General features: G+C 52.4%; 4 protein-coding genes across 4 annotated transcripts; 2 read left to right on the forward strand and 2 right to left on the reverse strand.

Moving 5' to 3' along the window:
* Positions 1-4,957: 4,957 nt before the first annotated feature.
* On the reverse strand, positions 4,958-5,524 carry NEUTE1DRAFT_89695 (uncharacterized protein; the record flags this gene model as incomplete). The annotated part of the gene is made up of 2 exons (XM_009857244.1): positions 4,958-5,066; positions 5,215-5,524. 2 exons carry the CDS (start codon positions 5,331-5,333, stop codon positions 4,958-4,960), a joined length of 228 nt encoding a protein of 75 aa, XP_009855546.1.
* Positions 5,525-6,620: 1,096 nt separating this feature from the next.
* On the forward strand, positions 6,621-8,074 carry NEUTE1DRAFT_141816 (uncharacterized protein; the record flags this gene model as incomplete). Its single annotated transcript, XM_009857245.1, has 3 exons — positions 6,621-6,668; positions 6,786-7,206; positions 7,263-8,074. The coding sequence occupies 3 exons, from the start codon at positions 6,621-6,623 to the stop codon at positions 8,072-8,074; spliced, it is 1,281 nt and encodes a 426-aa protein (XP_009855547.1).
* A 1,008-nt stretch (positions 8,075-9,082) lies between these two features.
* On the forward strand, positions 9,083-10,747 carry NEUTE1DRAFT_54545 (uncharacterized protein; the record flags this gene model as incomplete). The annotated part of the gene is made up of 1 exon (XM_009857247.1): positions 9,083-10,747. One exon carries the CDS (start codon positions 9,083-9,085, stop codon positions 10,745-10,747), a length of 1,665 nt encoding a protein of 554 aa, XP_009855549.1.
* A 172-nt stretch (positions 10,748-10,919) lies between these two features.
* On the reverse strand, positions 10,920-13,443 carry NEUTE1DRAFT_132714 (uncharacterized protein; the record flags this gene model as incomplete). The annotated part of the gene is made up of 2 exons (XM_009857248.1): positions 10,920-13,268; positions 13,408-13,443. 2 exons carry the CDS (start codon positions 13,441-13,443, stop codon positions 11,148-11,150), a joined length of 2,157 nt encoding a protein of 718 aa, XP_009855550.1.
* Positions 13,444-13,791: the final 348 nt, after the last annotated feature.

Consider the following 13,791-nt stretch of genomic DNA (forward strand, 5'->3'; position numbering starts at 1 on the left):
AAAAAGTCTTTTTCCCCTCCCTTTTGAACTCTCTTTTGGCAAACAGAGACCGGTGAAGGTACTTATGACAAAGTTTCTAGTAGACCTCACTCGTTTTATATCTGCTTTATCATTGGCATGGTTTGTGAGGCGTGCCTAGATATCACCGTTTTTATCTCTAGTCTTTTCGTCGATTAACTCTCCCCCCTTTTTCTCGAGGGGTATTTGGTGAGACTGAGACCCTCAAGTGATAACATTCACATTAGCCATTGATATCCACATTCTAGGTTCTTGACACGAACAGTTTCACAGCGCGGACCCCATCGTGATGTAGATGATTGGGACACTGTTGAAAAAAGGAGAGGGTGTATGTTCCGTCACTGCGTCTTCTAAGGTCAATCTAACCTTGAAATCATACTTCATCTGTGTGTGAATCTTGGCTAGATAAGTAATCGCTGCTTAAATCCAGTATATCAATGGAGTCTCGCAAGACACCGGCGAGCCTTTCTATGCTCTCTTGAGACTCAACGATTACTTGGAGCTCAACGTGAACTTTTGCCAACAAGCCCAACTGTACAGTATCCAGTCCGGTGGCAATACCGAAGAAACTCGGGAAACTAGCAAACGAGCTTTCCCCACAAGTTTTCTTCTTGGGCGTTGAGATGCCAGCAGTCCTATATATAGTGCAAGTCCAACTGTCTACCTACGTTTGTACGCACGCAAATTACATTAATGAGAACTTCTTAGACCTTTTCACTAACAACGTGATACTGCGTGTCTGCGATCAATGTAATATGAGCCGAGCCGCGGGCATATTGGCGTTCGAAGGGTACTTTGTGGGAGGGGGGGGGGCTTGTCACTACTTCCCCGGGTTTCTTCAGTCCAACGGTTTATAAAAATCTACTGTGACATTCTGTCTTGAGTCACCATATGATGTCAGCTTACTACATCACTTGGGATAATGGTGCTATGGTGTACGTGCTACTTCACTGTACAGCGGAACAGCCAGGTTGACGCACGCTTGTATGGTAGCGAGTCGTGGACGAGGTTGATTAGACTTCCACTGGATTATACTCGCAAGTCACGGTGTGGATAGAGACCACAAAAGACATCAAAGTTCTCTGGTCGGTACACTATCACTTTGCGTTCCCTGAAGGTAAGATAGACAAGATAGACCTTGTGACCCCAAGCGTCTACCTCTTCCGAATTGCGCCAGCCGAGACCGAATTTGGGGAGGTCTAGACAGATGAAGATAAGGCCACAATGCTACATATATCTGAGGCTCTTATCATCAAAGCTGCTCCGATATATGAAGATGCTACCCGACAATTTCTCCTCAAGTGCAAGGGGTCTCAGAGGTGCTTGTGCGTCCGAAACTCGGGAATGTCGAGAACGAGCACCCTTAGTAATTCACTTCTTGGGCACAGATATACCAGCGGGTTAACGTAGGTACATCAAATTGCATATAGGCCCACGTTGTTAATACAAAGGGCCCAAATATTGCCAATTGTTGTAATTTCACCACACAGACCTGCTGGCATATTGGCGCCTGCCCAGGAAGGGAATTTGTGGGGAAGCTTGTTTGCGCGTGTCCCAAGTTTCTTTGGTAGGTAGCTGAGGTAGAGGTAAAACCCCTGGGCCGTATACTGCATAGAGGTAGTTGACGATCATGGACTTTTTTGAGTATGTCCGTATCCCGGTTTCGGGTTTGGTATCTCTCAGGCTGCTGCTGTCTTCATTTCTGCAAGTCGAGGCAGAGAGATGTTGAAAGAAAGCGGCGCAACCTGTGAGGCAGGTACGTGCCATGACCTAACATAGCCGTACCTGACTGCCCCTGCCTGTGCCTGGCGCCTCTGTATGCACCCCGCAAGAATAAGACCAGGAACGTCCGTGAACACTGCAATGAGCGGGGCCTTTTGCGGTACTACATTGTGAGAACTGGAAAGTGCCCCCAAGAGCCACAGGCCCCTTTGTACACTACGGCGGTCAATATCTTCTTACGTTAGTCCCAATTATAAGCTGGTCCGAGCTCCCAGCCGCAGAAAGTACCTACCTCTAGTTATCAGCCCTTTGTCATAGCTATGTTCGCAGCCGCCATACGAAACCCCATGTTTCTACCTCAGCAATGATCCTTTTCTATCATCCCTTTCTCATTTCCCCTTTCCTATTGTCTCGTTCTCATCGTTATGTTCTCCTTTGATCTCATGTCCTCAATAATCGGTTTGGATTTTCTTCGAGGAATAGGAAGGATCCAATTGCACTTTCACCTTGCCCCAATGAATTCCTCAAACCATCCCAACTCCAAAATTTGGGGAACTACACTAGTGACGGATCCATTTGCGCTGTGACGCAAACTCCCTGGCGTCCTGATTTGGCTACTGACTTTCGTGGACTCTTGTTAATTCATTGCTTCATTACTTTATGGCTTCATTTCTTCTGGGAGTTGGAGTCGAGGTTCAATTAGCGTTAGAGTTCGAGAGTCACCCCCTGCAGCTGACAGGGAACCTTCTTCAACCCAATTTTTTCCAATTAAGCCTAACGCAAACATTGACCGCCGTACCCTTGGATGTTGACCCCTTTCTTGACCGAAGATGATTCTTTGCCCCCCTGTTCCCCGTTGGCGGCTGATAAGAAAGAGGCAAAAAGAGGGAAATTGTCTAGTTTGGTTCCTGCCTAACTTCTTCTCGGATACTGCCACTGAAATATGGGGTAGGATTGAGCGGTGCAGGGGTCCCTTTTCAAGGGCCCAAATGTATTATTTTCGCAGTGATTGACTACGCTACGGACAGGTATCACCATTTCCTGTCCCCTGTATAGCCTCATGTCGACTCTGCTTGTCAACTCATCCTTTTCGGACTCGGTGACAAAATGCTCGGCGCAGAGACTGGGGGCCGTTCGTCCTCGGTTGTTCGGATCCTAAGCAAGTTTGAGGCATCTCTAGCATTGCAGATCCAAAACCCAAAACACTATTGGTTGTTGGAACAGCCGAAGACGAACGGCCCCAGTTTCTGCGGTACTACATTGAAGGATGGCTCTCATGCAGCGACTTCCTGTCACGGCTTGAACGGTCCTCTGCCTCACAAACAGATACATGGGACGTGAAGCTGGCCTTTTCCTAAGGAGGGTTTGAACTTGAGACCGGGCGGGAAAGCACGCGGTGAGAGCTTCACTGGAAGCCCAGAAAAGCAAGACAGCTGCTAATCGCTTTCCAGCTGCTTCCACATTTCCTTCACGTGGAATCGAGCAATATGGGGAGATATTCAAGGAGGAAGCCAGTTGGTGATCTTCGCACAGCATCACCACCGTAGGAAGGTATTGTCTTGGGTGATACGCGCGTGTTGAATCAGCAGCTCGGACTCGGTGGGAGTTGCATTTCATTCGGCTCCGATGGCTGGAGTTACTGAGTGCTCAGTAAGATCTCGTCAAGATGGGGATCCCCAGTTTGGAAACACCCTAACCTTATCCACGTGAAGCCCAACTCGGTTTTATTGCTCAAGTGCTTCTTTTTCATTGCGACCGGCAGCGGTTGTGGGGCTGGCCACTCAGAGCTCGAGTTGACCATGACCGCTTACCTCTAGGGATCTTGGGACATGGGGTTCATACCGTCTCTTTCTACCATGGAATACAACGACAACATTGAGACTGAGCACGACATTGTTCTTGCAGACGGACCGATGTCAACGCAGATGCTACTCACGTGGCATTCATCAGACCATCTGAACGTCGTTTGGACAGACGGGGCCGCCCATGTGAGAAAAGAACAGGACGGGAAAATTCAACATGACAGAAGTGCCGCCAAAAAAAAGCCCATCTTGCAGCTGGGCGTGCAGTGGTGTCGATGGCCTCCCGTCGATGGCCCGTCGATGGAACATTGCATTGATGGAGAAGCCAGGGCGAGATGGATTATGCAGGCCAAGCGTGGAGATGATCCCAAAGAGGTATAGCCGCCCTGGCAAAAGAAGCCACCAAGGCACCTGGCATGAGAGCCCGGTGCGTCTTGGGGACAACGAATCTGGAGATATGCTTCAGTTGGGCATTTAGTCTCATATTAACTGACATGAGAGATCAACCGGTTGCCGCCGTTCAGAGCGAAGTCCGAGTTGCACAGATCGTCATTTTCTCCAAAGCTGTGCCTGTTCAAAGTAGCTTCATCTTGCTTTTTTTTCTCTCTTCTCTTTTTTCCTCCACATCTGAAGAAGAGAAACCCATAATTCCCCGCAACAAACATCGTCACCACCCGCGCCGCCGTGGTCACCTGTCGTTCTTTGCGCAAAGTGACCTGTGACCATCCGTTTCTTTATATTGCCGTGATCTGTGTACCGCGCTGGCCGCGCTCAGCTAGTACCTATTCGTGGTCTTGCACCAGAGGCGGTTTCTACATCACACTGGATGTTTATTTACTCTTTCCGTGATATCATTTCCATCCAGAAAACAAACAGGCAAGATAAGATACATTAAAGGGTGAAGCGAGACCCTTTGGCAATTCGGTTGGGGATTGCTCATTGCGCTCCCCTCGCCCATCCCCACCGCCTCCGCCTATCAAGTAACAGCCGGCACGGGAACCCTCGTCTGCCCACCCCAGGACTTTCCAAGAGAAGTCGGTCGATTCCCGTTGCAATCTCCTTTTTCGGATCGCTCGCGGTCACTCTGCCCGCATCTGCCCGCCGAAAGACGCTGCCACTGCCACTGGACACTACTGCTGGGAAGTCAAAGTCGACCTCGCCAGCACAATCCCTTCGCCTCGGTCCTCCCTTTTTCCTCTCCTTCTGTTCGCACTCCTCCGGACTGCTTGTCACAGGACATCCACACCAAGGATCGATATTCGCACTCCCTTTGTGCTTGATCGCGTCCACGGCCTGGCACCACCCCGTATACATCCCGCCGTACACAAATACAGGACCCTCCTTGCTACACCTTACCATTACCCCCCGCGACAGCGATCGATCCTGGCCGGTCGACGAGAAAGAAGCATTCCAAACTAATTACTCTTATTTTCGCTCCCTCTTTCATTCATCCCAAACACTACCACTACTCCCCAGCCCTGCGCCGCCGGCTCCAGATACCGCTCAGCCTCGAGCCCAGCAAGTCTCGCACTCCCATCGTCCGTCACCTTGCAGTGACAGCCGACCCGAAATCAAGTCCGCTTTTCGCAACCACGCCTCAAAGAAGAAGCCGCCCGCCCGCTCGTGTCACATCACTGGGACCGATTCGGAACCCAGGGACGTCGGAAACAACAGGGAGAAAGATAGACTTTTCAGATTGAAAAGTGTCGCTAGGCCACGGCCACTTCGGCAACAGAACAGGAAGCGCGATCGAGCAGCAGCAGCAATCGATCTGGGAAGCAGTGCTTGCATATTTGTAGTGAACCATCCTTCACGGCATTTCACTTCAAGAACCTGCGCAATCGGGTTCGATCGAGTTCAAGGTCGAGCGCCAATTAACAAACACACACCGGCTGTGGCAGCGTTGCGTTGTGTGGCAAAACACAGCCCTTCACGACTCATCATCCAGTCGGAACCCGCGGCCGTTGGCTGATTCAGGTTCCAAGGGACATCTGAGATCGACCTGTTGGCTGCCAGTTCTTTTTATACTTGGCCAGGGACAAACCATCCATCACCTCCTCCCGGCAATTCGTCCATTCTGCAAAGCCAAGTGCGCAACCCGAGCTTCTTATCTGGTATGACGCGAGCCCACGGCACGGCAACCCAGAACCCCAAGACACTTTAAAGACGTGTATCACAGACCGCGCGTCCGCATCCCGCAGCACGCATCCGGAAGCGATACGGCACCATACGGCACCTGCTCAGATAGCTCAGACCTACCTACAAACCAGCGTTGGTGGCCACACAAACCGGGCAATCCAACAACCACCAGCATCAACACCAGCCGAACGACGTGCATACCTCTGCATTCCAGCAACCCTCCCCCTTCCCCCAACCATCACAAGTTAGCCCACCATGGCTTTTTTTCAGTCGGAGCAGAATGGTGAGTATCTGGTTTCCTTTTATATCTTTCCACAGAGCACCCGACCCTGGGCGATCTGCTCCCCCTTCTACCCCTTTCCCAAACACATGGCCCCCCGTTTGCATGGCTTTGTTTAGCGGCCCCCTTCAATTGCAGCAGAATAAAAACGGCCGATCCACACCCATTGGCATGTTGTGAAGGTTGCCGCTTTTCCCACTTCCCGGTTTTTTTTTGTCCATCTCTGTTCCATTGGAGGGTCTCGGCTGGTCTCTTGGCTGTCCTAGGCGCTGCCTGGGTTATCAGTGCGCTCCGCTGTTGAGTCCGCTGTGTCATGTCGAGGAGATTGCCGTTTCATATCCCTATCACAAGCGTCACTTGCATGCATGGTGCCGCTGCCCCTAAACCCACCTTTTCCTTCCTTGATTGATGGCTTGCTGACGCTTTGGGTTTTCCCCCTGATCTGGGATTTAGATCAGCGGTCTGCTGCTGGCTTGTCGCTCAATTCAAACAATCCTTTTCGCAACCGTGACCGCGCCTCTCCCACCTCTTCAGGACCTCAAGTATCTCCATTCGACGATCCCCCTCCAAGGCCTACCTCGCGGAACCCTTTCCTCGATATTGGAGCTGCCAACAGCACTCGTCCGACTGCACAAACCAACCGATCAGTTTCCGACACAATGTCTGGCTTTGACAAGAGGTCGTCTGCCACGGCCGAGGACCTGTTTGTAGGTTGCCCCCAATCCTCCCACCTGCGGCTGTAACAAGTCACAAGCAGCCCTCATTTGCGGGGTGCCATGGGGCCAGATTGATGTCGTACCGATTGACTGACATTTACTTTGTAGGCTTCCATCACGCTCGATGACAGACCTTCTGGCTCAAAGCCACCCCCGCCGCCGGTCGCCCGCCGACCTGTCCCTCTCCCAGTAGCCAAGTCCAGAGGACCTCCTCCCGCTCATCGCCCCTCTCGCTCTCAAGAGGAGGACGTTCGCTCCAGGAAGCCTCGTGGAAACGGAGGTAGCGGCACACTCATCGACATCGACTCTCCCCCGCAGCAGCGAAGAACAGAGAGGCGTCCGCGCCGGAACTCGGATACATCTGTCCTCGACTTGACCGAGGATGAGAAGGAGCAGAGGGCTCGTGATGCCAGGCGGCGTGAGCGTGAGCGTGAGCGTCGCCACCGTGAAAACAAGGAGAAGAAACCTACCAACCGCAAGCTCGACATCATCGACCAGCTTGATGCCACAAGTATTTACGGAACCGGAAGTGAGTTGTCCCAATATTCGAGTCTGCTCTCCAGCGCTAACAGAATTGATCAACAGTGTTCCATCACGATGGTCCATTCGATGCTCTTAACCCCCACCGGAACAAGAACGGAAGTCGACGTGCTCCTATGGAAGCCTTCCCTGAAGGCTCGTTGAACAACAGTCTGGGTGGTGCTGGACCTTTGAACCCCCGACCCGATCATGCCACATTCATGGGTCAACACGACGAGGAGGCCTATAGAGATTGGACTACCAGGGACAAGGGCCTTCCGTCCAAGAATGAGCTGCCCGTCTTTGACCCCACTTCCCGCGGCAGCGCCATGCACGGCGACGAGTCCCTGGGACTTGGCACTTCGACTTTCTTGGAGGGCACACCGGCTGCGCGTACCGCGATCCAGCAACGCCAGGACGAGCTTGCTCAGGAGTTGACTACCAACGGCCTGGCACGCAAGAAATCCCTTGCCCACCGGATACGCAACATCAACAAGAGCACCTCCCGCGAGCGAGAGTTCCAGTCTCTGGGCAGACTCAACAGCGCAGATTACGGGTACACAAGATCCCCCCCAGGCGAGGGTGGTAGAACTTCTAACAGCATGAATACCCCCAACTCTGAACGCAACCCCTTCTTTTCAGAATACAGCCAGGGCAAGGGAGGAGAGGAGGGCTTTAGTGTGCGGAAGACCGACAACAACAGCCCTAGAGGCAACATGGAGCGCCGGGCTACCACGGATGCGGCCATGACCCTCGAGGAAGGACAGCAAAAGCCAACTGGCATTTTGGGCCGCATGAAGAGTTTGAAGGGCGGACGGAGGACCCGTCCGGCTCCTCCCGGCCCTGACGCAGGTCCTGTGCCCTCGCAATTTGCGTAGAAACGAGGATTTTTGGGGTGAACGGCGAAATGGTTGACACGAGCTCGCATTAAGCACGAAGCGGAAATTTGCTGAGTTGTTTTACGCCAATATTTGACGTTAGGAATCGCGAAGCACGACATATGGCTCTATACACGGTCGCTGGGATCGTTCGAGCAGGACCTCCGTTCTGGGCAAGGGTTGTTTCTCGGTAGTCACATTGGAGGAATCGATGGCGGCATGCAGGAAAACTCCTGTACAAAAAAATTGCTAATGTTTTGCTTTTGGTGCGCAAATAATGGGAGGAGAGTAACAGGCGTGCTCGTTGGGACCGCCCCTCCTATGGTGCTCTTATTATCTTTCTTTTCTCTCTGTCTGTTTAGTTTTCTGTTAAAACGTCAATGGGAGTCGACGATTCCTTCTATCGGACGGTTGTTTTTCGCGGTCGTTCTTTTTTTTTCTTGCATTGTTTCCTCCTGCAGCTGCTTTCAACGAGAATCAACGCACAGTACCATACCAAGTTCACCTCGCACATGATTAAGGGCATTACCTTTGGAATTCTACGGTTTACTGTCCTTGAACGAACATGGAATAGTGTTTGTTGTATGTATGTATTATTTGAAATTTGAGAAAACGAATGATGGACTGTGGTACATCTAGAGATTTGCAATCATTGACTGATGGAGATACTTTGCCCATGTGTCGTGATAACTCGTTGCTACAGTGTCGAAGTTTTTCTAATTTGAGATTCTTGAAGCAACGCAATTTGCATGTTGTCTCCAACTCGCCCATTCTTTGCACGACAAATTTTGGTTTTCACCAAACAACCAAGTCCAGTCGCAAAACAAACCACGTCGAAACTGCTCTACAGTACCTGATGATAACAACCCCTCACGCAGCCCAACTTGATTTTTTTTTTTTTTTTCTTTTACGACGGAACAAACTCTTACCCACACAATCACCGAAACATCACCCTTCTTCGAGCCACACCATTACCACACAGAAACTATACTCGAGTGGAATGAAGTCATGACCACCATCCCCAAACCCACCAGCATCCGCAAAAACAGTAACCGCAACGCATCCCACCCATCGCACCTTCCTCCAACACCTCCAACCCTACATCCTCTCCCCGCCTCCCTGCTCCTCTCCCAAGATCCCAGACTCTCACGGCTGCAAACCCACGATCGCAATGACTTCTTCTCCACCGGCTGTCGCGAGCTCGACTCCCATGTCCTCCTCAACGCGGGACTCAATGGAGGAGGAGGAGGAGGAGGTTTAGGAGGATTCGAGGGGGGTTGTGTGGTCGGTCTAAGCTGTGAAGAAGAGGAGACGATTGGGTTGGCGATTGGATTGCAGGTTGTTGCGAGGATGCTGTTGATGTCGTCGTCGTCGTCGTCGTCGTCATCGTCGGGGTCAAAAGCAAAGGCGATGATCATCTCGACACTTTCCACGACTTCTTTGCTTCCTCGATTGAGATTGGCGCTGGTTAGTGAGGCTAGGGTGCTTCAAGGGAATGTCGGCAACGCACACCACCACCAGGTGGATAGAGGGGTAATCAAGAGTTGTTTGGAGAGGGTGTTGGTGGCGAGGGTTTTTGATGCGGAGGGGTTGAGGGAGGTTTTGAGGGAGTTGGAGGAGGTTGAGCAGCAGCAGACTGTTGTTAGCCATAGTGACGGGAATGAAGCCGGGAGAGGAGGAGGAGGAGAAACAGGAGAGAAAAGAACGGAGCAGAGCAAAGAAGACGGTCTACTACCAGACCTAATCATAATAACCAACACCTCCCACCTCCTCAACACTCTCTTCACCCGCAACAAGACCGGCAGCGATAGGTCCGCAGCGCATAACTCGGCCGTTCAGCTTTCTGATCAAATTCGTGGACTTAGTCGGAGAGGGCCGTTGGTGATGATGCTAAATTCGACTACCTCACCAACCTCTTCTTCATCCTCCTTCAATACCAACTCAATATCGATGTTCGACGACGACAACAACAACAACAAAGGACCAAAACAACCCGACCTCAGTATCATGCGCTCAATCTTCAACCCACCACCACCACCACCACCTCTGGCATCTATGGAGGCAGCAGCACCGGGGTACATGGGCGGCTTAGTCGGCGGACACACTGCTGGTGCGCCTTCTGCTGCAAGTTACAGAGGCGGGGGATATGGAGGACGTGGAGGGGGATACGGCAAGAACCATAGTACCCATCTTCATCCTCACCAAGCACAAACCCAGTCAGCAGCAGCAGCAGCAGCAGCAGTAACCGCGGCATCAAGAAGAAACAAACCCTCGTACGGAATGGTCTTCTCCCAGATGCTCGATTTACATTTATTATGCACCAAAATACCTAGGGGCAGGACTCGTCACGGCGGTGGTGCTTACGGAGGAGGAGGCTACGGAGGTTATGGTGGTGGGTATGTATGGGCAGTGGAGGTATTGCTGGATGAGCTTGGGGTTTATGAGGGCTTGGATGTGGTTTTGGACAAAGTTAGTAGAGAAGGAGGAGGAGGAGGAGGAGAAGAAAAAGAAAAAGAAGGGCAGGGGGAGCAACAGGAAGGAGGAAGGCGAAAGGAAGGGGTGCGAGAGGAGAAGAGGAAGGGGAAGGGGTTGACTAGAAGGAGTAGGGAGCAGAGATGGGGAGCTGTGGAGATTGAGGAGGGGAGTGGAAGGGTTGTTGATGCTTTTAGATAGGGGAGTTCGGGGAGGGGGAGGTTATGGAGGGGAGTGCGGGAGGAAGTGGTTGTTGGGAAAGTTAATGATGCTCGCATTCTGATGGATTATGCAGGAGATTTGACATCATCGAAAGGAGTTGCCTCTTTGATATCTGGCGTTTAGATGTACAAGACAGACCCCTAAAGGATTTCTCGCCGCTTTGTTACTTGCGTTTAATTTGCCTTACCAACGGCGTTCAATTTGAAGCCCAAGAACCATATATTATAACAACTCCACGCGACAAAGGAAAGTAAGAAGTGAAGCTAAAAAACAAAAAACACACAAAGGGAACAAGATCTATCTATCCCACGAACTGATCACACTCAAGTCCACAACTCTCCATCATCCCTCTCCTGACCAAACAACCGGCCTTACCCCCCTAAGCCGGTATAGTCCAAGCAACCAAATCCTCCCTTACCTCAAACTCATCCACCTGTCTCGCTTTTTTATACCCACCATAGCCATACGCTCCTCTGCCACTCCCACTTCCCACCCCACTACCAAGCGACAAAGTCGCCAGACTAGCGCTACTATCACTCCGATCGCGTCCCCTAAAACTATCCATTCTTCCAATATGACTTTCATAGCTTGGGTGTTTGTCTCCATCCGTGATCACAACTCCTCCCAGAGAAGCAGCGTCTTGAAATTGGTAGGGGGAGTTCAAATGGGGAGAGGGAGTAGGGGGGCCGACGGGAGCAGCGGGGGAAAGCATCTTGCCCAGGTCGCGGAAAGCGGGGGAGAGGCCGTTGTTGAGGGAGGTATTGATTTTATTGACGGTAGAAGCGGAGGTCGCGGGGCGGTTGTTGTAACCATTGCTGTTGAGGAAATTTGAATTGTTGTGGTTGTTGTTGAGGCTGTTGAGCAGGTTTCTGAGGTTATTGGCTTCGTCTGCCGCTCCCCGGGGGTCCCGGGTGAAACCGTAGTTGTTGATGTTATACCAGTTATCTTTGTCGGCGGCGCCTCCTTCTTGGTCGTTTTGTTGTTGCTGCTCCGTCATCATGGTTCGAATGCTCTTATCACTCGTTCCGCTGTGGTGGCGGATGTGCCGCCTTATGCGAGCCATGCTTCCTGGGGTTTGGGTTCTTGAGGGGGCAGCGGTTTGTGGGCGGAGGGTATCTTTGTTGTAATTACTGTTGCCGTTGCTACCGCTGTCTTCGTCTCCAGAAGCCGAGCCGCTGGTGGGTTCATCGCGGTGCCGGGGGTGGCGAGATCGAGCGGAACTGGCGCTCGGGGTGCGGAAAGTGTTGGATCTATTTGGTCCGGGAGTTGTTGGTGCCACCGGAGTGCCACCCAGTCCTATGGAAATGGCAGCCGCGAGCTTGTCTCGCTGGTCTCGGTAGTACTGGCCCGAGGTGGAGCGGAAGTGGTGGCCGTGACCTCCTCCGAAACTGTGCTTCTTCCGGTGTCCCGCACGTAATTCACCGTCTCGATCCCCGAAGCTGTGAGCGTTGTTGCTGTACCCGCCGCGACCGCGCGTGATGGGCGAAGGGGTGTTCGCTGCTGAAGACATGTCCGTTCGGAACCCGTCGCCTCCAGAGAAAATATCCTCGATGCACTGGTCAGCTGTCAGCTCGCCCGGCTGGGATTCCCAGCTGGCAGCCAGCACCCGACGGTAGCAGTCCTGCAATTCAAACACGTCCCGCGACTTGTGGCTGAGACTGGGTAACTGGCCCAGTGCCAGGTCGGCCGCGGCTTGATGGTGGTTGCGGGCGAAGTTGTGGGCGTCGGCGTTAGGGTCCAGCACGTCGCCCGCCACGAGGCCGGCGATGCCACCGAAAACGGGAGCCGTCTTGAGCGGCGGGGCGATGAAGTTGCGCTCGCCTTCGACTTGGATCATGAGGATACTGATCTTGAGTGTTGAGTTGATCTTGCTGTCCTGCATCAGGTAGCGGCGCACCACGCCGTCTTGGACGTCCTCTGCCGGGGTCGCCGTGGTTGTTGTGGCGAACGTCTTGGTGGTCATGGCTGTCATGGGACGTTCCTGCTCCTTTTCCTCTGCATCAGGCCGTAGATACTGGGGACTGTTAGCGTCCGCTGGTGCTGGTGTTACCGCGCTTAGTGAGCTGCGATTACGGATGTGCCCGAACCGGAAATCGACCGCTGCCGGGCCACCCGGAGATCCGAGAAACGGAATGAAGCCGGCTCCAATACCATCTCGGAGGATCGTTTCGCTCTCCTCGACATACTCGGCTAGATTGAGGCGGACGACACCTAGAGTGGTTTTCTCTTCCCGGGCCGGAGCTGGGCCATTGCCGTTGACTGTGCCATTGGTGTTGAAGAGCTGCAGAACCTCAAACTCGATGGGGCATTCCGTGAGGTTGTTGTTACGATCGACAGCGATGCGGATAGGGATGACCTTTGAGTAGCTGTACTCAACTCGGTGGTTGGCAATGGGGCATTTCTGCGTCTTGCCACGGTGCTCCGAGTGAATGCTATGTGGGAAGTGCCATTTGATCAGGGACCCTCCAGAGACCAGTGGCACATTGTTCAAGTCATAGATCTGGGGCTGGAGTTAGACGACGACCTAAACCGAGGTTCAAATTGTGGACGACATGCCTTGAGGTGTAGTTCGAATTTGGGCTAGAGTCAAGGTATTAGTACTGTGTGTCCCTGTAGGTAGGAAATGGGTCAATACGAACCTTTTTAGCCTTGCCGACTAGAGGAATGTGAACCATAATATCAGCTTAACGGGTCACGACCAATGGATAGTTTGAAGACAGATTCAGCGTGTTCAAGGAAAGGTTCATTCCATAATGCTGGAAGTGCAGGTAGACAAGATGCAGCAGCGTCATGCACAGCAGGACGGACGTTCATAGTCGGGTAGGGTTTGGGGTGAAGGAGTGATGATGAGCTGGAGATATTGATGGAGGGGAGTGTCCGCATTGAGACGAGCGGGAAACTGCGAAGGTGGGAGGGTGGGTGGGATGGAATGAAGCGGAAGCCGGATGTGATGAAAGGAACAAGAGGGAGGAAGGCTAGTCATGCTTACTGAGGGCTGCCATGTCTACATGCGTCGGATTCAG

This window comes from Neurospora tetrasperma (genome assembly GCF_000213175.1).
Source record: "Neurospora tetrasperma FGSC 2508 unplaced genomic scaffold NEUTE1scaffold_81, whole genome shotgun sequence".
In the NCBI taxonomy this organism is placed as follows: domain Eukaryota; kingdom Fungi; phylum Ascomycota; class Sordariomycetes; order Sordariales; family Sordariaceae; genus Neurospora; species Neurospora tetrasperma.